Source organism: Balaenoptera acutorostrata, chromosome 3, assembly GCF_949987535.1.
Source record: "Balaenoptera acutorostrata chromosome 3, mBalAcu1.1, whole genome shotgun sequence".
Taxonomy (NCBI): Eukaryota; Metazoa; Chordata; class Mammalia; order Artiodactyla; family Balaenopteridae; genus Balaenoptera; species Balaenoptera acutorostrata.
In genome coordinates, this window is record NC_080066.1 from 139,671,680 (window position 1) to 139,699,019 (window position 27,340).

General features: G+C 35.2%; 1 protein-coding gene and 1 long non-coding RNA gene across 4 annotated transcripts in view; one reads left to right on the forward strand and one right to left on the reverse strand.

The window, feature by feature from the left end:
* Window positions 1–27,340, reverse strand: part of LOC103002810 (uncharacterized) — a 125,602-nt gene that overhangs the window by 35,603 nt on the left and 62,659 nt on the right. For all 3 annotated transcript variants that reach the window (XR_009007778.1, XR_009007779.1, XR_009007777.1), the window contains exon 3: window positions 11,058–11,108. This is a non-coding gene — a long non-coding RNA (uncharacterized LOC103002810). The remainder of the gene's footprint in view (window positions 1–11,057; window positions 11,109–27,340) is intronic.
* Window positions 1–27,340, forward strand: part of LRRC9 (leucine rich repeat containing 9) — a 95,495-nt gene that overhangs the window by 34,667 nt on the left and 33,488 nt on the right. Inside the window, exons 14-20 of the mRNA XM_028169228.2 lie at window positions 965–1,087; window positions 1,703–1,818; window positions 8,017–8,229; window positions 12,939–13,058; window positions 22,867–23,058; window positions 24,309–24,434; window positions 26,582–26,716. Coding sequence (XP_028025029.2) covers window positions 965–1,087; window positions 1,703–1,818; window positions 8,017–8,229; window positions 12,939–13,058; window positions 22,867–23,058; window positions 24,309–24,434; window positions 26,582–26,716 — 1,025 coding nt within the window. The remainder of the gene's footprint in view (window positions 1–964; window positions 1,088–1,702; window positions 1,819–8,016; window positions 8,230–12,938; window positions 13,059–22,866; window positions 23,059–24,308; window positions 24,435–26,581; window positions 26,717–27,340) is intronic.

Sequence of the window (27,340 nt, forward strand, 5' to 3'; positions counted from 1 at the left end):
TTTGCAGTCTTTCATTCAGTTAATAATAATCAGAAAATTAAGCAGATTACTGAATCTAGAAAGAACTCCTATTTGAAAAAACCATTTGCTTCTTTTTTTCTCATCCTCTCCATTCTCATGTAAGAAATATCCATGATAGGGACTTCCCTGGCAGTCCAGTTGTTAATACTTCACCTTCCATTGCAGGGGGTGCTGATTTGATCCCTGGTCGGGGAGCTGAGATCCCACATGCCTTGTGGCCAAAAAACCAAAGCATAAAACAGAAGCAATATTGTAACAAATTCAATAAAGACTTTAACAATAGTCCACATCAAGAAAAATCTTTAAAAAAAAAAATTATCCATGATGTTTTTCTTGATCCTTCTGGAATATACTTTCTAAAACAATTAGGTTCTCCAAATTTACATTTCATAACTTGTACATAGTTTTTAAAAGTCATCTGAATACTTTATGCATAGTAATTAGAAGTTGTTTCATAGGATTCAGTGACTCCTAGAGATCCTTAGGATTTAGTGAATTTCAAGGTTCCTTAATACCTAAAGGGAAAAGAAATGTTCATCCACTCAGTAGACATATATTGAGTGCCTCTTATGATCTAAGCTATGTGCTGATGATACAGAGATGAATTTTTACCTAGTTAACAAGAACAACAAATTTCTTTTCTTAAATTAATTCATAAAAATATTGATAAATATTGTCTTCTTTCCTTCTTCCTTCTCTGTAAAGCTTTGCTTGATATAATCACAGGAATTCTCTTTTATAACCATTTTATTTATGCAACAAATATTTATTGAGCTCCTATTTTGGATCAAGCAGTGTGCTGTGTGCTTTACGGTGGCAGACAAGATAGCCAGGATCTCTACCTTTACAAAATATACAGTCAAGTCTGGGGCCAATAAGGAAGATGATATTGGAAAATTATTCAAATGAATTAGTGTTAAAACATTTTGTTTTTTCATACTAGGCATCCTCCTGATTACAAAGGTTTTCCTTGGCCAGAGTGTTCAGGCTCGTGATCAGGACTCCATCAGTCAAGCCAACTACCCAATGATTAATTCAGTGTTCATTCCTCAAAAATATTTACTAAGTATGTCTGCCATGAAGATAAATCTTTTTTCATCTTTCTGAATACAAAATATTTTCATTTAATACAGATGCTTACAGTTTAACCTCTACCTAACAAAACTTATAAACTTTTTTATAAAAACCTGTTCCTAGCTACTAATGAGCTTCTATATTTCTATTTCCTACTTCAGTGACATTTATATATGTGTGCGTGTAGATATTTTATTTTGTAAAAGTTTGTTTTATGTTTTATATACACAGATATATATATATATGTATAATATATGTATTTCAAAAAATAGAACCCACCCAACTTTTAACAACAAAAAAGTAATATATTTGTCAAAAACTATATGGCTAAACATTGAATAGAAAAGTGAAAAAGTATGAAAAGGAAAAGGAGATGAATAAAACTAAACCCTACTAGTCTTTGTAGTGAAAGGGTGACTAGTATTTATAGAATTAAGAAATTGTCTACAGTGGTGGGAAGATATGAGAGAAAAAAACCTCAATGACATAATATTTGGAACTTACTGAGTTTGTTGTTTATTAATCTATGTAAGGGTGAAAAAAGTATATTATATATCATTTTGAAGAATGTTTGTTTTGCTTGTTTTTGTTTTTTATTTTACCCTAGATTCTATCATGGGACAAAGAAACTGTGATTGCAGCATTCGGCAGTACAAGTGGTTTGTCTTTGATCATGACCTTGTTTTGCCTGAATACGTCGTAGAATTTGAGTATATTACAGTGGTATGAATGCATTTTTTAAAATTTTTCTTTATTTTTTTGGCTGCAGTGGGTCTTAGTTGCGGCACGCGGGATCATCGTTGAGGCATGCAGGATCTTTTGTTGTGGCACACAGGCTTCTCTCTGTGTGGCACATGGGCTTCAGGCCACGAGGGCTCTGTAGTTTGCAGCACTCAGGGTCTCTAGTTGAGGCACGCGAGCTCAGTAGTTGTGGCGCGTGGGCTTAGTTGCCCCAGGCATGTGGGATCTCAGTTCCCTGACCAGGGATCGAACCCATGTCCCCTGCATTGGAAGGCGGATTCTTTACCACTGGACCACCAGGGAAATCCCATGAATGCATTTTAAAAACTGGAATTCCTTAAATGAGAACAGAACAGTAATTTGAAGCCTCTTAATGTTATGTTTATAATATATATACAGGCATACCTCGGAAATATTGTGGGTTCAGTTCCAGACCACTACAATAAAGTGACTATTGCAGTAAAGTTAGTCACACTAATTTTTTGGTTTCCCAGTGCATATAAAAGTTATTTTTACACTATACTGTAGTCTATTAAGTGTGAAACAGCATTATGTCTAAAAAATATATATACATACCTTAATAAAAAAAAAGTATACTTCATTGCTAAAAAATGTTACTCGTCATCTGCGCCTTCAGTGAGTCATAATCTTTCTGCTGGTGGAGGATCCTGCCTCCACGGTGATGGCTGCTGACTGATCAGGGTGGTGGTTGCTGAAGGTAACGGGTGGCCATGACAATTCCTTAAAATAAGACAACAATGAAGTTTGCCGCATCAATTGACTTTTTCTTTCATGATTGATTTCTCTGTAGCATTGCAGTGCTGTTTGATAGCATTTTACCCACAGAACTTCTTTCAGAATTGGAGCCAGTCCTCTCAAATCCTGCCACTGCTTTATCAACTAAGTTTATGTAATATTCTAAATCCTTTGCTGTCACTTCAACAATCTTCACAGCATCTTCACCAGGAGTGGATTCCATCTCAAGAAACCACTTTCTTTGCTCATCCACAAGAAGCAACTCCTCATCTGTAAGGTTTTCTCATGAGATTGCAGTAATTCAGTCATATCTTCAGGCTTTACATCTAGTTCTCTTGCTATTTCCACCATATCTGCCAATACTTCCTCCACTGAAGTCTTGAACCCCTCAAAGTCATCCATGAGGGTTGGAATCAACTTCTTACAAACTCCTGTTAACGTTGATATTTTGACCTCTTTCTGAATCATGAATGTTCTTAATGACATCTAGAATGGTAAATCCTTTCCAAAGTTTTCAATTTCCTTTTCCCAGATCCATCAGAAGAATCTCTGTCTATGGCAGCTATAGCCTTATGAAATGTATTTCTTAAATAATAAGACTTGAAATTTGAAATTAGTCCTTAATCCATGGGCTGCAGAAAGGATATTATGTTAGCAAGCACAAAAACAACATAAATCTCATTGTACATCTCCATCAGAGCTCTTGGGTGACCAGGTGCATTGTCAATGAGCAGTAGTATTTTAAAAGGAATCTTTTTTTTTCTGAGCAGTAGGTCTAGACAGTGGGCTTAAAATATTCAGCAAACCATGTTGTAAACAAATGTGCTGTCATCCACATTTTGTTGTCCCATTTATAGAGCACAGGCAGAGTAGATTTAGCATTTAAGGGCCCCAAGATTTTCAAAATGGTAAATGAGCATTGGCTTCAACTAAAAGAGCCCCTAACAAGAGACTCAGCCTGTCCTTTGAAGCTCTGAAGCCAGACACTGACTTCTCCTTTTTGGCTATGAAAGCCCTAGACGGCATCTTCTAATATAAAGCTGTTTCATCTACATTGAAAATCTATTTTTTAGTGTAGCGACCTTCATTAATGATCTTAGCTGTATCTTCTGGATAACTTGCTGCAGCTTCTACATCAGTACTTGCTGCTTCACCTTGCCACTTCTATGTTATGGAGAAGGCTTCTTTCCTTGAATTGCATTGAACCAACCTCTGCTAGTTTCAAACTTTTCTTCTGCAGTTTCCTCACCTCTCTCAGCCTTCATAGAATTGAAGAGAGTTAGGGCCTTGCTCTGGATTAGGCTTTGACTTAAGGGAAGTTGTGGCTGGTTTGATCTTCTATCCAGAGCACTAAATCTTTTTCCATATCAGTAATAAGACTGTTTCACTTTCTTATCATTCATGTGTTCACTGGAGTAGCACTTTTAATTTTCTTCAAGAACTTTTCCTTTGCATTCACAACTTGGCTAACTATTTGGAGCAGGAGGCCTAGTTTTCAGCTCATCTCAGCGTTCAGCATGCCTTCTTCACTAAACTTAGTCATTTCTAGCTTTTGATTTAAAATGAGAGGTATGTGACTCGTCCTTTCACTTGAACACTTAGAGGCCATTGTAAGCTTACTAACTGGCCTTATTTTAAGACTGTCTTGTCTCAAGTAATAGAGAGGCCCAAAGAGAGGGAGAGAGACAGGGAAATGGCTGGTCAGTGGAGTAGTCAGAGCACACACAACATTTATTAAGTTCACCATCTTATATGAGCATGATTTGTGGCACCCCAAAACAATTACAATAGTAACATCACAGATCACAGATCACCATAACAAATATAATAATAATGAAAATGTTTGAAATATTATGAGAATTGCCAAATGTGACACAGAGACATGAAGTGATAGACTTGCTTGATGTCTTCAATTTGTAAAAAATGGCAATAAACCAAAACACAATAAAACAAGGTGTGCCTATATATAAGTATAAAATGATTATTCTTTAAAGGACTTAATTTTCAAAACAAATCATTATGACACCTAAATATTTTATCATGCAAATATATTACATGAGTAATATATAACTGTAGTCTCACTGGAAAAGATTCAAACTGTATTGAAGAATATAGAATAAACACGAAAATCTGCTTTCACCTCAATCCCACCACCACTTCCTTTCATGAAGGCATCCCCTTTTAATAGCTTTGTGGGTTTGCTTTCAATCTTTTTTTCTGTGCATTTACACATATAACAACATATACCATTTTACGTAGTAGAGTCAAGTTCTAAGTATTCTGTAAATTTTTGCCTTTAACAATATGTTTTGGACAAATTTCACTTCAGTACATATAGGTCTATACTTCAGTCTTTTGGTGACTTCATACTATTCAGTAATACTGTGATTTATTTGACTGTTCCCCTGTTGATGAAACATAGGTTGTCTCCAATTTTATTACTATTTAAAACAATATTTCAGTGAGTATCATTGCAGATGCATCTTCCATACAAATATGGAAGTTTTTCTGCAGCACATATTTGTAGAAGAATTGGCTAGTCAAAGGATATATGAATATATGTGTTTTAATTTTGATAGATTTTGCCAGTACTCTTTACAGAAGTTGAACCATTTTATAAATTTCCAACAGTGTGTGACAGTGCTTGTTTCTTTACATCTTTACCAACACAGGTATTATCAATCTTTTTGTTTATATCTGATGGCCAAAGAAAGGATATTTTATCCTTTCATGTTCTTATAGATTATTTATAGTTTTATGAATCAGCTGTTATATCCTTTGACCATTTTCTGTTGGACTCAATCTTTTTCATATTGATTGGAAAAATCTTTATATGCATTCTAGATATTAATCCTTTATCTTTTATATATATTGCAAATGTTTTCTGTCACTTGTATTTTCATTTTATTTGTAGCAAAAAAAGTATTTGTCATTTTCATTTGTAATTTACAAGTTAATTTTTAAGAGATCAGATCTCTCCATCTTTTACATTATGGATTCTGAATTTTATGTGTCATTTCATAAGGCTTATATAAATATTCTCCTTTATTTTCTTCCAATACTAATATAGGTTGTTCTAAAAATTTTAGCTTTTTTTTTTTTGGCTGCATTGGGTCTTAGTTGCAGTACACGGGATCTTTGTTGAGGCATGTGGGATCTTTTGTTGCGGCGCACGGGCTCTTCTTTCGTTGCGGTGTGTGGGCTTCTCACTAGTTGTGGCGTGTGGGTTTTCTCTTCTCTAGTTGTGGCGTGCAGGTTTTCTCTTCTCCAGTTGTGGCGTGCGGGTTTTCTCTTCTCTAGTTGTGCGCACGGGCTCCAGGGCGCATGGGCTCTGTAGTTGTGGCAGGTGGCTCTCTAGTTGAGGTGCCCAGGCTCAGTAGTTGTGGCGCATGGGCTTAGCTGGCCCCGCTGCATGTGGGATCTTAGTTCCCCGACCAGGGATCAAACCCACGTCCCCTGCATTGGAAGGCGGATTCTTTACCACTGGACCACCAGGGAAGTACCTAAAACTTTTAGCTTTTTAATTCTATCTAGAAATTGTTTTATTCTGTGTGAGGTGGGGGGGGTCAAATAATTTTATCCTTAAAAATGGACCAAGCATCATCTTTTTTACTCTATTTTGAAATATTAGCTATCATTAAAATTATTTTCATATATAAGGGGTCTATTTATAGATCCTTCTATTTCTGTTCCATTGATCTCTCTGTCTAATCTTGGACACCTACCACATTATTTTGGTTATTACAACCTGATGATATGTTTTGATATGTGATAGGGCAAATTCTCTTCCCCTGTCCCCACTTATATATTTTTTTTAATTCTTGGCTATTCTTGAACATTTTCCTTTCCAAATAAAATTTAGAAACAATTTGTTAAGTTCTATTTAAAAGTCCTATTAGGATTTGATTGTGATTGTATTGAATTTAAATTTAATTTGGGGCAAACTGACTACTTTGTAGTATTGGGCCTCTCATCCAGGAACATGATAAGTTATTCCATTTACTCAAGTCCTCTCCCACATTTTCCTTTATATACGTCTTAAACATTTCTTGTTAAGTATAGTTCTGGGCATTTATATTTTATATTGTTATGAAGCGGATTGTATCAGTCAAATATGCTTTCAGTAAAAGACACAGAAATCCGAACAAACAGAAAACAGAATAACTGAAATAACAAGAAGTAGTGAGGCCAAGTCCCTGGCTGTTGTGACTGACTTCAGTGATGTTGGCAAAGAGCTCCATCATCCTTCTGCTTGCCACTTCATGAGCTCTTTTAATCGGAATATTCAGTTCTTTCATCACCTCTGGGAAGTTTCTTTCTTTTAATTCCTTGATCATTTCTTCTCTTCCATTCTCTGTTAAGCCCTCTGGAACCTCTGTTTGTTAAACATTGGACATTCTGAACTGATCCTGCCTGTATTTTAATTTTTTTTCTCTTGTATTTACATTTCTGTTTTTAAATTCTGTGTTCTGGAAGATGTCCTCAATATTAGCTTCCACTTGCTAATTTGATTTGCTGTCATATCCATTTGGTTTCTCAGAACGTTTATTGAATATTTTCTATTTCTAATTGTTTTTATTTTGACTTCAAAGCATTTACCCTATTCTTTTCTACAGCAGCCTATTCTTTTATAGATGCTTTGTTCTCCCAGATTTTAAAAAATTCTCTTATGGGGACTTCCCTGGTGGTCCAGTGAGTAAGACTCCATGCTCCCAACACAGGAGGCCCGGGTTCGATCCCTGGTTGGGGAACTAGATCCCACATGCATGCTGCAACTGAGGGTTCACGTGCCGCAACTAAAGATCCCACATGCCGCAATGAAGATCACGCGCGCTGCAAATAGGACCTGGTGCAGCCAAAATAAATAAATAAATATAAAATGAAAAAGTAAAAAAAAAAATTCTCTTAGGGACCATTTTGGTTTTTTCTAGAGCCATTTCTGTTTGTTCATGTTGTTTTTGCCCATTCATCCACAGTTCTTATGATAATTACTTAGTTGCCTGATAATTACCTAGAGCATCCTCCTGCTATTTTACTTGTTCACTCTGAACATCAAGTTTCTTGGGATCTGCTCTTTGAAGTGGTTATCTCCTGCACATATTTTGGCTGCAGGTTACATTTCTGCTCCTATTTGTCTATCAGTTCAGTCCCTTCTGATTTATATCTCACAATTTTTAGTCTTTTGTTGGTACCCTCTCCACTGTTATAAAATATTTTTAAATTGTCTTTTGCTAGTTTTAAGGAATTTTCAGCAGGAGGACACAATTTTAATCTACTATCATAGATTTCCTAATGTGATACTCATCATAGATATTACTATATAACAGGAAAAAAAGTTAATTCATCTTTCCTACATAGCCTATTTCTTTTTCAAAATGATAGATACAGCAACCAAATTTTCAACATTTTTAATAAATTTTTTAGGTCAAGGCTCACTCTTTATTTTCTGCATTCAACAATGTTATCCTAGAAGAAAGCAAAAAAAATTCAGAAGGATCAGTATTGTCCCAGGATTTGAAATTTGATGATGAAGTTATAAAAATGGATCCCAGGATCAAGCCCAGACCAAAACTTATTAGCTTGGATGATAAAACAATACTTTCCCTTGCCAACACTAGCATTTACAGTCATATTGTGGTGAGTATTATGAGGAATAAAATTTGGGGACACGAACCTTGAATTTGGTCAGAATCTATCGCATGAAATCTAAAGATATTAAACCACCTATCTGATGATGCCAGGCAGCATGCTGTCCATGCCGGGCATGCTTAAAAGTGCCCAGCCCTTTTCTTCTACAGATCAGTGTTGTCCAGTAGTAATATAATATGAACCATATATGTAATTTTGAATTTTCTATTAGCCACATTTTTAAAGATTTTTAAAATTAAAAGGTAAGATCAATTTTAATAATATATTATAATTAACTCAATATATCCCAAATATTATCATTTCAACATACAGGCAATATGAAGATTCATTAACAGATAGTTTCATGCTAAGTCTCTGAAACCTGGAGTATATTTTACACTCACAGCACATTTCAGTTCAGACACAGTTCAATAGCCCCATGTGGCTAGTGGCTATCATAGAGGACAGTGGAGGTCTAGAGGTAGCCTTGTAATTTGCAAGGAATTTCATTCCTGAATAACAAATAAACTCTCTTTAACTGATTAAGATAGTAAGTTTCAAAACAGTTTCCAGGACCAATCAACATAGAATACAGGAGTTTTATCTTTACAAAATTAATCAACAGAATTTGAGTAACTTATCGAAGCAACTTACTTTACACTGAGGAAATTCTATTGAGATATTAAGCCTCCCTCTATATCTTGACTCTCAATCTGTCCATTTCAAATCTGCTACCATTCTGTCCAAACTCCCTTTATCTCCGACCTAGGCTACTTCCATAGGGCTACTACACAACTCCAGGAGGCACCATGCACATTATATTCTGTTAATGCGCTCTTTGGATGCCATTCACTCTATAACTTGACTATAACTCAATACAAGGTGTGTGTGTCTGTGTGTTGAGGGGTGGGGAGGTACATGCCTACTAGAGCTATGCAAAAGAGGCCTTGTCCTGCTTCCGCTTTAAGGCCACAACCCATTCTCCATGTTGAAGTGAGAGGAGTCTTTTCAAAATGCAAGTCTGATTTGTCATTCCTCACTACTCCTATTTGAAATGCTCAAATGATTTTCCATTGTTTTAAAAATAAAACCAGAGTCCTTAATATGCCCTATAAGGTTTTGCATGAACTGGTCCCTGGCCTGTCTTTCCACACTCTTCTCATATTACCCTCCCTTTAGCAATCTATGCTCAGCCTCCTTTTTGTTTCTTTAATGTACCGTTTGCAGCCACACAGAGCCTCTGAACTTGTACTGTACTCCTGCACGGAATGTTCTCCCCTGACCCCGTTTCTCCTAGTTAACTCCCACACATATTTTTGATCTATACTTAAGCATTAAATCCTTCTCTTACCTCTAGGTCTAGATAAGAATCTAAGTAAGATTCCTTTGTCATATGCTTTGTATCCTTCCTAAACTATAAATTCCACAGGGGCAGAGATTATGGCTGTTCTTAGTCATTTATATTCCCAGCATGAGGGCAACAATATAAGATTGTGCAGTGTACACTGAACAAAAGGGCCACACCTAAGGGGCAACTTTCAAATAAGAGTAGTATATTTACTACAACAATTTTTTGATGACTGTTGGTAAAATTTCTTTTACTAACAAAATCAGCCTATTGCAACAATTTTCTAAAAGCTGGAAAATAAAGGTGTCTTGAGGTAAGGATGCCTTTTTCTAATTTACTCATAAACACTGAGTGGACTGGCATCAACTCTGCCATTATCTAGCACAATACCTAGCACACATGAGATACTCATTAGTTACTTGTTTTAAAACAGAATGTCTGAGTGGTTCTTAACAAAGAAAGTGGGTTGTTTGCTTGAACCTGCAGAAGTAGTAAACAAATTGATATTAACTGATAAATTGATAAGAATACTTAAGAAGACAAATTATTCTTACATGACACTATCTTTCTATGCATGCACTGAAAGCTAAGGTACAGATAAAAATTCAGAAATGATTTTTATCTTGAAAGTCAATGACTTTGCTCCATCGTTACATTTCTAAATCCACTGTTTATGATGACAGTTTTTTCTCAAGTGATTGTGTGAAACAGAAAGAGAAAGCAAAAAATATTTTTTAAAATAATAAGTGAGGTCAACAGTTTTCAGCCTGCTTCTAAAAATATTTGAAACACTTTTTTAGGAAAGTTTATGGGATTGCTTTGGTAAAACTGTGTTAGCATTATCCACCAAATCTTCAAGTCTAGGAGATTGTCGTTACCTTAGAGGATTATTATTAGAGAGGAAGGAAAACTTCATAACATGATGGCAGTATCACCACCTTTATCATAAGTGTGCAGTATACTTATTACAGGAGCAATCTTCCAGCTGACAGCATGGAAAAATTGTTTCTGAACTATATTGTCAAGATTTCATATTTGAGTAATGAATTCTTGATAATAAAGCTTCAGTAATGAAAGGTTTAATAAATGAATGTGCTCTGAATGGACTGAGCTTCTAGAACATGTATTCCTATAGATTTAAAGGGATTAAATAAAAGTAAAGAAAAAAAAAAAAAAACAGCACCAGAAGGTAGGTCTTTTTTATTATCTTTGGTTTGTGATAAGAAACAGAGAGGAGAGTTAAGACTTCAGAATATCTTGGCCAGCTTGTGACCTCCACCTGACTGTATTAATTTGGTCAACATGCATAACAGAAGAATGGAGGGGCTTTTTCATCTTAAATTTGCCTATATTGCTTAAAAGTCAGCAAATTTTCTAGGGTTTCTAGTAAGAATACTAAATATTAGAAGAAGGATATTTAGATATCACACCCTTTGTTCTCCCTTCTTTGTGCCGTTACTGTAAAAGAAACTGAGGGGAGGGTACATACCTCTTATTTTCTTTTCAGTTATCCCCACTAGGTCGAGTTTTATGAGGACATCTATAAAAATAAATAAAATATGTAGAAATAAAAAACCCAGAGTAACATAATTTTATATTCTCTTACAGCACAATTAAATACTGAAAATTAGAGTTGTCAGTTATGTCTGGCTTTTGCACTGATTTATTCATTTAGCATTTACTGAGATTTGCTGTATTTTAGGCAATGAAGTAAGTATTGGGGGTTCAATGAATAAGTTATTTTCCCTGCCCCAAGGATATTATTTCAGTGGAGGAGACAGATATGGAAACAAATACAGGAAGTTTGGAGTTGCTGGGAGAGGTCCACAGAAAGAGGTGGGTTTTTTGTGGATTTTTGAAGGATATGAGAGATTTCATTGTTTTTGTCTTCCAAGCAGAGGAAATACTTTATCTATAAGCACATGGTTTTGAAAGATCCTGGTGTCTTCAGGGAACACTGAGGAATTCAGTGTGACTAGAACATAGGGTGTGTGACAGTGGAAGTATAGGTGTAGGTTGGAATACAAAGAAGATACATGAGGCTGTGGCTGGAAGAGTAAGAGGTTATAGCCACATTAAGATGGATTTCAGAAGGCAAATTTATAAGTTTACATTCTTTTGTTTAGGGAATAGGCTCTCTGTTTTTAAAGACCCTAACGTTGATAGCTTGTGGTTAGATTTAACTGTGGTCAGACTGGTGGTATAGAAATCCAGTAGAAACTATTGTAGTAGTCCAAAGGACAAATAATAGTCCGAACAAAGGCACTGCAGTGGTGATGGTATGGAGCGGTTGGTTTAAGAAACATTTCTAGAATCAAATGTATATAGAAAAGAGGGGGAACGGATGATCAACAATATGTTAGATAGTGAAACTCTTAATCAGGATTGAAAATATGGACTGCCAAGCAGATAAGAGAAGATGATGAATTCAATGGTGAACATGTTAAGTGTAAGGTATCTGTAGAATCTGTCATATGTGACCTGTAAACTAGTCTGCATAAATTGGCCCTTCTTAATTTTAGCAAAGTTTTGATAACTATTTGACATTCAATTGTTTCTCCCTGCCAGCAATTTAGTTATGTCCACAGTATAATAGGGTATAAGATGGTGGTGGTAAGTGAAGAGGGTTGGGAGGTAGAAACCTGATTTTATCATGATACCCATTTGTTGTGAATAGTGTGGTCAATTATATTGACATTTTCTTGTGCCACTATTTATTTTGTAGACTATACATAAATCTTCATTTGATACCGTTCACAGTGGTATAGTTTAAAGAGAAAAATTATGTAGACATCAGGGTCTCCCCTAAATATAAAAATATAATAACATTCATTTTTATACAGCCCAGGATCACATGGGCAGGGAAAATCTGGGCCAAATTCTGATGTAGAAACTGTCTTAGACACTCTCCCAATTCCTTCTTTGATGTTGTGTCTCCCACTTTAACACCCTCAGCCTTTCTTCCTTAGTCCAGTGCCCTCATATGGTTTCCTGTAATCAGGGTGTATCCTTGCCATCCTTTCTCTTGCGAGGCAACGTAGCCAATACCCAAAATCTTTAGGGCCTACACTGTTCACTAGCCTGAGAAATAGGTCTGCCCTAATGAATATCACAACAAAATATTTAACCATTTTCTAAAAAGAATTTCATGCCGATTATTGATAAACTTAGAGCAAGTGGAAGATCAAATTAATCAAGAACCAGATGCAATGCTGCTATTAGAAACTATACCTTTTAAAATCAGATTATAAAATCAGACTATACTTTCAAAATTGTATTTTTTTCTCATTGGCTCTCTTAATGTTATTTAAATAGCTATAATTAGGATATAATATGTCTTATTTTTTATTTACATTTTATTTTACTTCAGAGTCTGAATCTACATGGAAACAGCTTGAGTAAATTGAGAGATCTCTCCAAGTTAACAGGACTTCGAAAACTTAATATCAGCTTTAATGAATTTACTTGTTTAGATGATGTATACCACCTGGTAAGAACTGTCTTTTTGAAATTATTTAAGTAAAATAAAATTATTAATTTAATGAATAAATTATTTTTGTAATTTAGACCTCACATATACCATATTAAAGATTATACAGCCCAATTCAGGAACAAAACATACATAAACTATATATATAGTATGTTACTTTCTCTAAAATAGGCCTTAGATTTAGATTCTGTTTACAAACCAAATATACACCTGTGGTCATATCTGATTTCTAGCTACTTGAAAGTAAATGTAAAACTACTCCAGACCTGTTTTTAAAATGTCATTTGTAAAGTGTCATTTCCAATTTCTTCTGCTCTTTTTTTCTCACTCTTTTTTTTCTCCTTATTGTGAGTCTTTATTTCTTCCTCACTTTCTAGTTTACCACTTCACAGCTAATGTTGTCAAGTCTTCCCATCTGTTCATTATCCATATGGTTAGTTCTCTTTCTCTCTGCCTTGTCCTTTCTACCCACATCACACACATAGATCTCATTTGATTTGTGTTTGCCTTCTTATAAATCAAGGACAAATACAGTAATACACATGTACACTCAGGTATGGATCTTATCTGGCTTTTGTTTTCCCTGTTATATGTCATATAACAAAAATAATTACATATGGGTCCCAGAACTCCAACCCAGCATCCCCTGTTTCCATAGGTCCCAAGTCACTGACATACCTTTTCAGAATATATCATCATTCTCAGCTCTTGCTCATTCTCTACTCTATCTCCTTGCAACCATGTCAAGGCCCTTGTACTGCTACTTCTGCGACTGTGGTGAGAGTTGCTGCTTTGCTTATTGGCCTTAGATTTTAGTATTAAACCCTCTTCCTTTTTTCTTTTACTAAGCCAAAGTCCTTTTTTTTTAATTGAGGTAACATTGGTTTATGACATTATGTAAGTTTTGTGTGTACAATATTATATTTCAACTTCTGTATACACTACAGTGTGCTCACCACCAAAAGTTTAGTTTCTATCTATCACCATACAGTTGACCACCTTTACCCATTTTGCCCTCCCTCCACCCTACTTCCCCTCTGGTAATCACTACTGTGTTCCTTTTATCTATATGTTTGTTTTTATTTGGTTTGGTTTGTTCATTTATTTTGGTTTTTTTTACTCCACATACAAGTGATATCATACAGTATTTATCTTTGTCTGACTTATTTCACTTAGCATAATACCCTCCAAGTCCATCCATGTTGTTGCAAATGGCAAGATTTCATCTTTCTTATGTCTGAGTAATATTCCATTGTATATATGTACCGCATCTTCTTTATCCATTCATCTGTTGATGGACAATTGGGTTGCTTCCATATCTTGGCAATTGTAAATAATGATGCTATGAACATAGGGGTGCATATTTTGAATTAGTGTTTTTGTACTCTTCAGATAAATACACAGAAGTAGAAAAGCTGGATCATATGGTGGTTCTATTCTTAATTTTTAAGGAATCTCCATACTGTTTTTCATAGTGGCTGCACCAATTTACATTCTCACCAACAGTGCATGAGGGTTTACTTTTCTCCACATCCTCTTTTTAATTCTTACCTTTTTGATAATAGCTATTCTAATAGGCATGAGGTGATATCTCATTGTGGTTTTGATTTGTGTTCCCCTAATAATTAGTGATGAACATCTTTTCATGCACCTGTTGGCCATCTGTATGTCTTCTTTGAAAAAAGCTCCTGTGCCCATTTTTAAAATTGGGTTGTTTGGGTTTTTTGTTGTTGAGATGAATGAGTTTTTTAATATATTTTGGATATCAGCCCCTTATCAGATATATGATTTGCAAATATCTTCTCCAATTCAGTAGGTTGTCTTTTCATTTTGTTGATGGTTTCCTTTGCCGTACAGAAGCTTTTTAGTTTGGTGTAGTCCCATTTGTTTATTTTTGCTTTTGTTTAGGAGACATATCTAGAAAGACATTGCTAAGACCGACGTAAAAGAGCATACTGCCTATATTTCTTCTAGGAATTTTAATGGTGTTGGGAAGTTGGACGGCCACATGCAAAATGGATTAAAGACTTAACTGTAAGGCCAAAGTCCTTTTGAATAGAATTCCCCTTGGGTTTGGTATGCAACTGAGGAAAGAAGGTAGTTTAATAGAGGTCCCAGGACTATATATAAATTTTGGGCATTTTTGTTTAATTTTCTTCTAATGATTTGCTAGCAGTTCCAAAGGTTATAACAGGCATTATAATTTTGCTTAGGCACAGATTTAAAGACTAAACTCTTAAGTCATGCAAGGCGAGTGAGCTTAGCCAGCTGCCCAGCATAGATTTGCAATGTAGCTTTGTTGTTCTTTAATACAAAAATTTCTTTCATCATCATAGCCTCACAGCCTGCTTATTGGATGACTATTACCACAGTCATTTTACAGAGAAGGGGACTGGACAAATTTTATGCCCAAGTGGTATTTTCAAATGTTAGAACTAGTAAAGGTAGCTAGATATAGACCCCTCAGACATTAAGAATCCAATGTATAAACATGTCTCTAAAAATGACTGTAAGGCTCTCTGGATGTTCAGAGAGAGGAGATACTATACATGTAAAATAAAACACAGATACTGAAAACTACATAATACAAACAAGTGGTTTAGTAAATTATTATAAGGTGAACATGCTTGTTAACTAGCGTCCAGGTCAAGAAATAAAACTTTGCCACCTACAGCATAAACCCCTTCTATACGCCCCATTCCTTCAATAAATCATTATCCTGACTGCTAATAGTTATCCTCTCCCTGCTCTTTTTCCCCTATAGTTCCATCACCCAAATGTGTATCCCTAGCACAGCTATTTGGTTTTCCCTTTTTTTTTAATGTACTGTATTTTTTAAGTCTCTTTTAAGTTTCCCTTCTATCCCCTTCTGCTCCCCACTGTTTATCTGTAGAAATACTTAGACCTTCAAAACCAAAGAGTTTCCCACAGTCCAGACCCTGCCAATTTGCTTACCTATGATACACCCTACATGACCTCCACCCTCCAGATTTTCTACAAATTGGCAACTGGATCCAGAGATTGGATCAGACTCAGGTTCCATTCCTCTGGCGAGACTATAAGGGACACATAATGTCTAGTTGTCTCACTTTTCCGATTCTAGGAGCCATTATTAATGCCTGTATCTATTAATTCATTGGAGATTACAAAATAGCAACATTCTTTTATTTTTTATTTTTATTTTTATTTTTGGCTGCATTGGGTCTTCGTTTCCGTGCGAGGGCTTTCTCTAGTTGCGGCAAGCGGGGGCCACTCTTCATCGCGGTGCGCCGGCCTCTCGTTATCGCGGCCTCTCTTGTTGCGGAGCACAGGCTCCAGACGCGCAGGCTCAGTAGTTGTGGCTCACGGGCCTAGTTGCTCTGCGGCATGTGGGATCTTCCCAGACCAGGGCTCGAACCCGTGTCCCCTGCATTGGCAGGCAGATTCTCAACCACTGCGCCACCAGGGAAGCCCAATAGCAACATTCTTATTCTAGCATTTCTTTTTCATTTATTAATTGGAACACTTTTACATAGAGACGTTTCCCCTTATCTATTATTTGGATACCCAGTAGGACCATTCATATAGAAAATGCGGAATAGATGTTTGATTATTTGCCTTTATTTACCAACTTTGAAGATAATGAATTAGTTCCTTGTGAATTCCCAAAGATGAGCAATGCTTTTTTAGTTTTAATATCATTAGGAATGCAAGGACTTAAACATATTTGATGATATTCAATTTACTGCAATTACTATCATGATTGAAGCTCAGATTTTCTCATCCTTAGCCAGCGGAAGCATCATAAGGTTAGTTCGTTTTGCCATGACCCTAGTAGTCTGTGATAGCTTCTTTGCCGCCTGGTATGAAAGATGTTCCATACACATTTTATGTATTTTTCTGTTGCAGACATGGGATCAACTGTTTCTTCAAGGAGCCCTGGTTTCTTTTAGAGAAGTGGTATTTAAGGGCCACAATCTGGGTTGGTCATTGTTTCTAGGTCTTTCCATTGGACAGAATTTGTTGTGGGGGAGGTGTGTGTGTGTGTGTGTGTGTGGTATATGTGCAACTAAAACTAACCTCATGAATTTATATTGATACTTCCAATTCAAATTTAAGACTGCAAATCATTTAACTTAACCTTTCTCTGTTACTTAACATCTTTATCTTTTTTTCCCACACCAATAATCCTGATTCTCAGGGATACAAGGTGATAGAATTAAGATATTTAATAATCACTCATTTGTTTTATCCCCTATTACACACACAACAGTCTCAGAATGATAGCGCTAGTACTCTTATCAACATGTTACTGGAAAGATTTTTTTTTAATTTTGTGTATGTTCTTTTCATTCTTCTCTATTTAAAAAAAAATTAAAATTATCATACTATATCTACTTTGTTAGAGCATGTAGCCCTTACACTCTGTACACTCTCCCTTTTAGTTCATTGGTAATTGTGTATTTAATTCTTATCACCAGTTCTTAGGGTGGTATCAAACATTTTGACTGTCTGAAAAATATTCTATTATAGATTCCTCAGGAAGGGCTTATGGAAACAATATTCCTTCACTTACTGAATGTCGATAATAATTTATCTATGTCCTTTATACTTGAAAGGCAGTTTTGTTAGATATAAAATCCTTGGCTCACAATTTCTTTTCTTGGGCATCATAAATGTTATTTCATTTTCTTCTCGCATAAAGTGTTGCAGTAGAAAAGTCTGATGAGAATGTATAATTTTTTCCCTTGTAAGTCACAGGCTTGGTTGTTCTGGGTCAATATTTCGGATTCACAGTATCCTTTTCCAAAATGTAGATTAAAATCATTTTTTCTTTTATTTTTTTGAACTGGAGGTTTTTAGCAATTTTTCTGTTTCCTTTCTTTGGTTCTCTTCTTTAGGAACTCCCATTATCCATATGTTGAATCTTTATCTATCTTCACTATTTGTCACTTTCTCTTGAGTTCTTTTTTTTTTTTTTAAAGGAAATCATATTCTTCATTATACCTTTTTGTATGTCTGAAGTAACTCCTTATAACTTTTTTAAAAAATTTATTTATTTTTGGCTGCATTGGGTCTTTGTTGCTGCATGTGGTCTTTCTCTAGCTGCGGTGAGAGGGAGCTACTCTTCGTTGTGGTGCGTGGGCTTCTCACTGTGGTGGCCTCTCTCATTTTGGAGAACAGGCTCTAGGTGCGCAGGCTTCAGTAGTTGGGGCTCACGGGCCCAGTTGCCCCATGGCATGTGGGATCTTCCCGGATCAGGGCTCAAACCCGTGTCCCCTGCATTAGCAGGCAGATTCCCAGCCACTGCACCACCAGGGAAGCCCCTCTTGAGTCCTTTTTATCTCTCCATTTAGATTTTAAATTGATTTGATTTTTAAAATTGTCATCTTTTTCACCTTCTATTTATCTTAAGGCATTATTTGTTGTGTTTACTTCTTTTGTCTTTGACTAGTTTAATCTTCATTTCTGAAATGCTTTTATTATTTTATTTCAAATTCTTTTCTGGGTTCTTTCATCTCATTTCTGAGTTTTTCTAATCCAGATTTATGTTGTTATTTTGTATCTTGTATCATTCTTAAATCTTTTTGCTTGTTCTGAAATAATAGGTTTATGGTTATGATATGTTTCTTGGGCATATATTTCTGGTATACTTCTATTGCCTGCAGCAATATAGCAATATTTCTCTATGTCTTACACACACACACACACACACACACACACACACACACATACACAGCTTTCTCTGGGATTTGACCTCAATACTTTTTTGCTGCTCATTTTCCAGTGAAATTAGTTCTTAACTTTTAAAACAAAAGTGGGATTTGGGAAAGCTTTTCTAATTTCACAGATCACCCTCTTCTGCTGTTTATATGTACTGTTTAAAAACTGTAGCAGTTACTTTCTGAAATTTCCTGGCTCTACTCCCTTCCTCCACTTCAGTTTGAACTTTCGCTTTTATTTGACTTTTTTGTCCTTATCCTGTTTAATTTTTATTTAGCCCAGCAGTTTCTTCTCCAAGAAAGATTCAGTTCTGTAAGGGAGCCCTGGTGGGGCAGTTTGAAGATTCGTAGGGGCTAGACTGCTCCATCCCCTTCAGACCTTTTTACTGTAGGTCCCATGCACTCGCCTGGTATCAAAGAGGGCAAAACTCCTCCCACTTTCAACTGCTGTATTCAGTTGGCCCTCATACCTTCCACTGAATATTGGTTGGCTATTTTGGGGCTCTCTTATTCTCAGGTCCATCAGATGCTGCCCTGATGCTTCCCTCTTCCTCTCACATAGACCTGGACACCATGTAGGTCTTGTGGTTGGTGGTGGTTTATCCCCACCAACTTCTTTGAGACTTATGGGGCTACCTTGTTATGTAGCTTTGTTATAAATGTTGTCCATAGGATTTTGGTTTTATTTTTAACTCTCTTTTTATGTGGGGATTCAGAGAGATTGAACACCTATGCTGCCTAGCCTCTATATTCTACAGTAATCAACTTTGTATGTGTGTTTAATATTAATTATATTTATCTCAGCATCATAAAAGGTTATAACCTAATTTAATCACTCACGTGTTATTCCTATTGTCTTCTAAGTTTTTTAATTTGCCTCTCATTTTTACTATCATTTTCCTTAAGCGTGTCTCTAACATGGAGAGTTTCCATACCCATCTTGCATGCTAGGCATTAGTTCTACTAGGTTGCAGAAAGTAAACATATTGTCACTATGTGTTCATCACCCTGGCCTTGCCTTGTGAGTCAAAATACCCAACCTGTGACTGTTTATATAATGGAAGACCTGGGCTTCATAAATGGTGGAAATATACTATATAGTTTTTATAGAGTTTTAAAAAATCTAAATAAGACATCCACATAAGGTAAATTGAAATGGCATAAGCTGTATGCCTATCATTCACTCACCTGAACTATCAGAAAAGGAGAGTATTCAAGCAAAAGGAATAGGAACAGATTTTTTTTTTCTCTGAAAATAGCTACACCACAGTCAGAGTTGGCCAAGAAAAGACAAATATGTATGGCTATTTGCAACTTTAATAGATCATGGGCCTAATTTTTTATGGAAATAGTACTTCTGTCTTATCTTTTCCAATGAGAAATTTATTGTTAAAGTGTTTCTAATGCCTTGAGACAGCTAATCTACATTTAGAGATTGAACTATTACCCCTAAAATATTTTAAAGAGGTCTTGTGGGTTTTAATATTTGTAAGTTGGGCTACATTGTACTGTAACTTACCAAAGATTTAAACTGAAGCACAAGAAATGTTAAAACACAAAACTCTGCTACAAAACTGAAAATATTATTCCTTGAATATTTATGGAGTGTATGGAGTCTGTTTTATATTCTAGGAATATAAAAAAGTGAAGATCCCACCCCTGTTTTCAAGGAAAGAAGGCAGTTATCTTTATATGATGCATGATTCACAAATGCTAGTCTGCATGCAAGTGCCAGAATTTGGGACAAGTTTTTAACCACTTTTTGATGAAAAACGGGAGAAGATGGGCCATATAGTAAATTTTTATAAATCTAAATTAATTTAATTTAAAAGACTGTTCTAAGATTATATCCTTAATACTTTTTTACTGCCAAATATCCTTTTGTTCAAGAAATTATAATGACAGTAAATTATAGGATTTTTTTTTACTATGCTTACTTATGAGATTAAAATGTCAGTAACACTATTTGATTTCCAGAAATTTTTTAGATTTTAATGATCTGAACACTCAACTCTTGAAACCTGAGTCACTATAATAGATGCTATTCCAACAATACAAACTATGCATTATATAGCAGTGACTAATTCTATGGTGAATTCAAACAATTGTTTGTTTTAAACTGTAAAGAAATCAAGTTTATTTTTAATTTATAGTAATATTATTTTTATTTTAAAAAATATGTTGCAAAATATTTTCTTCAAGTACTCTTTATCTCTTTCTTGTTCTGGGTCTGAGTTCGTATATACTTTAAAAGAAAATTTTGTTTGCAACAAATAGAAGTAACAAATTAAAGTCTTAAAGACTTCTTACAAATATGTAAAAAAAGATCTGAATATATAAATGGCCAAAGATGAGAAACACAACAAACAAACAAAAAAAATTTTTAAATGTCTAATATAAACACATGGAAAAGATATGCAACTTCACTGATAATAATGTAAATTAAAATAAGGCAGGTGGGTTGGTGGGTATTTAAGGAAATGAGCATTCTCAAATTCCATTGCTGGAAGAAAAAACTCGTACAAACTTCCTTAAAACTATTTGGCAACATTTATCAAGAGTCTTAACAATACAGAAATCCTTAAAACCAGTAATCTTATTTCTAAAAACCTTTTCTGAAAAAATATTGGCATCTCGGTTAAAGTATTATGACCATGGACATTTGTTGCAGTGTTGACAACAATTAGAAGCCACATAAATGTCCATAATGAAATGTTTAAAACAATACTAATAATTCACATATTAGAATATTATGCAATCATGAAAAATCATTTAAAAAAATAAATTTATTTATTTAGTTTTGGTGGCATTGGGCCTTCGTTGCTGCACACGGGCTTTCTCTAGTTGCGGCGAGCAGGGCCTACTCTTCATTGCAGTGCGTGGGCTTCTCACTGCGGTGGCCTCTCTTGTCGTGGAGCATGGGCTCTAGGTGCATGGGCTTCCGTAGTTGTGGCACGTGGGCTCAGTAGTTGTGGCTCGTGGGCTCTAGAGTGAAGGCTCAGTAGTTGTGACACGTGGGCTTAGTTGCTCCATGGTATGTGGTATCTTCCCAGATCAGGGCTCAAACCCATGTCCCCCACATTGGCAGGTAGACTCTAAACCACTGTGCCACCAGGGAAGCCCCATGAAAAATCATTTTGAAGAATATTTAATGGTGTGTGAACATGTTAGAAGGGTACAAAATTCTATATAACAGAATAATAAATATGTTTTATATAAGAAAAAATATATTGGCATATAATAAAAAATGTTTTCAGTGGTTCTTTCTGAGCAATAGAATTATATATGCTTTCTATTTTTTCTTTTTATTTATTTACTGTATTTCTCAGATCTCCAACAAGAACATGTGTTACTTTAATAATTTTTAAAAATTATTATTAAAAATCACGTACTTCTAAAAAAGGAAATTATAGAATGGAATAGGTTTAGTTTCTGCCTCTGAAGATGAACTTTTTTAAAAAATTTTTTAATAAATTTATTTATTTATTTATGGCTGTGTTGGGTCTTTGTTTTCTGTGCGAGGGCTTTCTCCAGTTGTGGCGAGCGGGAGCCACTCTTCATCGCGGTGCGCGGGCCTCTCACTGTCGCGGCCTCTCGTTGCGGAGCACAAGCTACAGACGCACAGGCTCAGTAGTTGTGGCTCACGGGCCTAGTTGCTCCGCGGCATGTGGGATCCTCCCGGATAGGGGCTCGAACCCGTGTCCCCTGCATCAGCAGGCAGACTCTCAACCACTGCGCCACCAGGGAAGCCCAAGATGGAACTTTTTAAACCAAGCCATGAGTTCAATAGTATAAACTAGAAGCCTAGATATAAGAAATGTACTTCTTTGTTTGTTGGGGACAATTACCTTGCCAGTTTCTCTTTGCCTTCTCCTCCATGAAAACAAACATTGCCACTCTATGTTAAAATGCTGAAGTGAGAATTAAGAGAAAATGACTAGGAAAATATGTACATTGATACCATTGCTGCAGTATAACTACTGTTTAGGTTTTCTGTGAGGATTACCAAAAAAGCACGTAAAATACTTAGAGAATCAGAGAGAAAAGAACTATGTAAATACAAACCGTGATCCTTCTAGCATCACTTCTATTTGTATGTATTGCAGTATAACCTTGAATATTTGGATGCAAGCCATAACCATGTGATAACTCTTGAGGGATTTAGAGGTCTGATGAAACTTAAGCACTTAGACTTGAGCTGGAATCAACTGAAAAAATCTGGCGATGAAATAAATATGTTATGCAAACACACCACAAGCCTTCTCACTCTTGATATTCGACAAAATCCATGGCAAAAGGTATGAAACAGAAATGTTTATAAAAAAGCAAACAATCATTTTTATTTCAAAGCTGTTTTCTCACTACAATTCAAGAATAGCCAGAAATAGGCAAACTATCTTTGTCTCGCTAGAATTCCCTTAAGTATTTCATAAGTTGAATTTAGTGTAGTGATCAAGTGAATAAAATGTTACTATAAGAAAAGTCTTTAATTTCACATCAGACTTTTCTTGCAATCTCTAATAGTTTGAGTATTGTGGTTTTAAGAGTGTTAGATGTCACTGCCATTTGCACACCTTCAGAGAATTTTCATAGTGCAGTATAGCTCAGCATGCCAGAACCCTACTGTAATGATGCATAGGAACCAAGAATAATAGAATACAGTGAGAGAAACATACTATTAAAGGGGGAAAATAAACAAAAGCATGTTTACTTTTAAATTAACAATAGTATGTTTCTCTCACTGTATTCTATTATTCTTGGTTCCTATGCCTCACATTCCCTGATAAACCTGAACTATAAAGTCTTATTTATGTTCTGTTATAAAAGGAAATTTGATTGAACGCTATTCTTTCTCATCATAAAAATATGTAGATTCATGCTAAGAAATTTCAGTATTCAATGATTATATTGAAGAGTATCTCCAAGTATTTAAAATTAGCCCCAAGTTTATAATTTCAAGACTATTCCTTTCCTTGCTTTTCAAAAATGTATATAGACTGTGTTCAGCATTTTTAAAAGGGACTAAAGCATGATTGGTTCTATTAAATTGGCCATATTACTATGTTTATACTATTGTATTTCTCCTTTTTAGCTCAGTAAAATTGAAGGATATTTTTCTTTTGCCAAATCAGACTTCCTGAATGATCACAGTGCAGCTATAGCCCTGTTGCCAAATTAAATGTCAAGAGCTAAAGATCTGTATTGGATCACTCATGGAGCTGACTAGCTAAGTGCTGATCTAGATAAACAGGAGGCACTGCAGTTGTTCTGTGAACACTTTTCACCACAGTCACTTTTCAACAGCTTGTGGGATTTCCTCTCTTCACAAGAGTAGAACTATCCACCTTCAAACAAAAGAGATTAATTCTTAAATATAATTTAATTTCAACTATTATTTAAGGAATTAAGTTAAGCCTTTATTTTTAGACAAATATAATAAAGTAAGAGATGCATAATTTGAATTATGTGGGAAGGAACAAAGAACTCCTTTCCATGTCATAGCACATGTAATATTTTGTAAAAATTAACTTTTGGTATTTTTCCCAAGCCAGCTACATTAAGGCTGAGTGTTATTGGCAGATTAAAGACTCTTACTCAGTTAGATGGAGTCCTTATTTCTGAAGAAGAAGCAAGAGCAGCTATGAAATTTATTTCTGGGACAAAGATTACTCAGGTTCGATTTTACTGTTTAATATTTCTTGTTCTATTTAGAATATACAAATAATATTTCCCATACTCTTATTTTGTTATTGAGATTTTATATTCTCTCTTAGCATGCTAATAAAAAAATCAGTCTATAACAATCATATCACTTGGATGTTTTTCTGTGTAAATGTATTCCATTTAAATACCAGCTGCTTGTATGGATTCTCATCCCTGCACACTACCCCAAAAATACCTCTAGGGTAACTGTTTTTTCCCTAGTCAACCTGAACTCACCAGAGTCCTTTAGAACCTACATGAAAATAAGCAACTTTCTGTGGATAAGGTAAGCTTCGAGGCCTTGAGAAAGCATTTAGTAAATTATTTACCTAGTATTGATATTACATGTGTCTGGCTGAAAAAAAACAAAACCTATTAACTTGGGGAAGGGGAAATACCTATAATATCCAGATTAAGAACGCTACTTTGGCCAAAGTAGCTTCAACATCCTAAATATCTCCACTCTAGTTATCTAGCTATTTACTTTTTGTGGAATATTTGAATATTAATTCCTTAATGTAATGTTTAATTTTGGATCTGTTCAAAGTGAAGGAAAGAAACTCTTTTGTTGATAAAAATCTAATTAACTCCTGAAGAAGTGTTGGGGATTTATCCTACCAGAAATCAAAACTTGCTAAAATCCTGTAAGACAATGTGGAATTGGCAGAGTTAGACAAATAGACCAATACAACAGAGTATAAAGACCCAGTGTAGACCCACACATACCTGGAAACTTGATAAATAACAGAGCTGCCTGTACAGATCAGGGAGCTAGTCAATAAAAGGCACTGGAACAAGTGCATTAAGGCTTTCACTACAAAAAGCAAAACCAAAAATGTTTTAGAAGAAAAGGTCAGAGATTATCATTGTAACCTTGAATTAGGGAAGAATTTACTATGCAAGAAACAAAGAGCATAAACTATAAAAGATTGGATTTGTCTATGTTAAAATTAATACATCTATTCCTCAAAGGGCAGAAAGTGAAAAGACAAGCTATATACTGGGAAAAGAAATTTGAAACACATCTGACAAAAAATATTCTTTACATATCCAAAATATATCAGGAAAAAGACAACCAATCAAACAGAAAACTGAGCAAAAGATTTAAACAGACACTTCACTGGAGAGGAAATCAGAACAGCCAAACAACTTAGGAAAAGATGCTCTACCACATTAATACTCAAGAAAATAAACATTAAAACTTAAATGATCTACCAATTTATGGCCACTATTGGGGAGAAAAAAAACCCTTTACAATATCAAGTTTTAGCAAAGATTTGAAGTAAAGGTTACAATTGGTACAACCATTTTGGATAACAGATTGCCCCTATCTAGTAAAGCTGAATATATACATACCCTAAACCTAGCAAGTTATATACTCTAAAGAAACTCTTGCATATATATACCAAGAGTCATGCACAAGAATATTTATGACAGCAATGCTTATAATAGCAAAAAACTGAAATCAGCTCAATGTTCATTGATGGGAGAATTGATAAGGAAATATTATATAGCAATGACATATGAATGAACTACAGCTATAGCAAGAAGCATAGATGAATCTCATGGATATAATGCTGAGCAAAAAAGCAAGTCATAGAAGAATATAAACATTATTCAATTTACATAAAGTTTGAATATGTATAAGACTAATATTTTATTTATGGATATAAACATAAGTCTATAAAGAAAGCAAGTATGGTATATAAAAAATTTGAGATCATTTGATTGCTTCTTAGGGGATTGATTCACTTGAGATGAGTGATGGCTTCCAAGGAGAAGGAGAGAAAAAAGATTAGGATGGGGCACCCAGGGAGCTTCTAGGGTAGTAGGAATATTCTAGCTCTTAAACTGGTTTCATGATGGATTATATGGTGTTTGCTTTATAATAATCCTTTCACAGTTTTATAAATATTATTTTGTGGTTAAATGTCTGCTAAAACAAAAAAATGAGTGAGATATATAAAGTATATCCAGATACTGAAAACATTTTAAGGCAAAGAAAATGTCATATTTTAAAAGTATTCATTGGGCCGCTCATCTAGGAAACAATTCTTTTAACTCTATATATATGGACCTCTCTGTGCTATTTCCTTTATGTGTTTTTTGTTTTATTAGTTATCTCTCTTACGGCATTCTAGTACTAAAGAGGAGAGATCACGGATTCTTAGTATATGGCCTTCTGCCAAAATTCTGACACAGACTTCAAAGTTAGGACCACATTCACATCTGAGTGGAAACTGGTACTTGAAGGTAAAGACAATCTATTAAACCTAATATAAAAATTTAATTTCAATTGATTTTTTAGTCAGCTTTGGCCTTTGTATCATAACGAGGGCATAGATAGGTAATGGGCAGAAAACTGGAAGAGCCAAATTAAAAGTAAAAGAGAAGTCAAGTCATGAGTAGTTATGTCACAGGGGCTAGAACTCAGCAGTGGTCACTACAGAACAGGAAATTTAGGATAAAGGTACACTACAAAACCAAAGGGTAGATTCTGATAATATCTCAAAATAAGCAAGAAAACTTTAAAGCTCAGAGCCAGAGACCAAGCCAAAAGTTTGGATGGCAAGGTAAAAGGGATCAAGAATCCTGGCAAGAGAATGGGGGAACTGGTCAGAATTCAGCCAAGGCTAAGGGAAAAGTTCTGGAGCACTAGCAGCTTCTTGCTCAAGAAGCACCCTTTTACCTCTTGCCAAAGATAGAAACTGGGCTAAGAGAATCTGACCCTTGAAAATGGAAGATATTAGTGGCATTCTTTTTATTACAGAATATACATAGATATTTAGTTGTGATGCCGGCTCCGTGATAGTCTTAGCTGACCCCACAGGGAGTTGTGAAATTAGAATGGCCCTTTAAATCTGTCCCAAGTTGGGC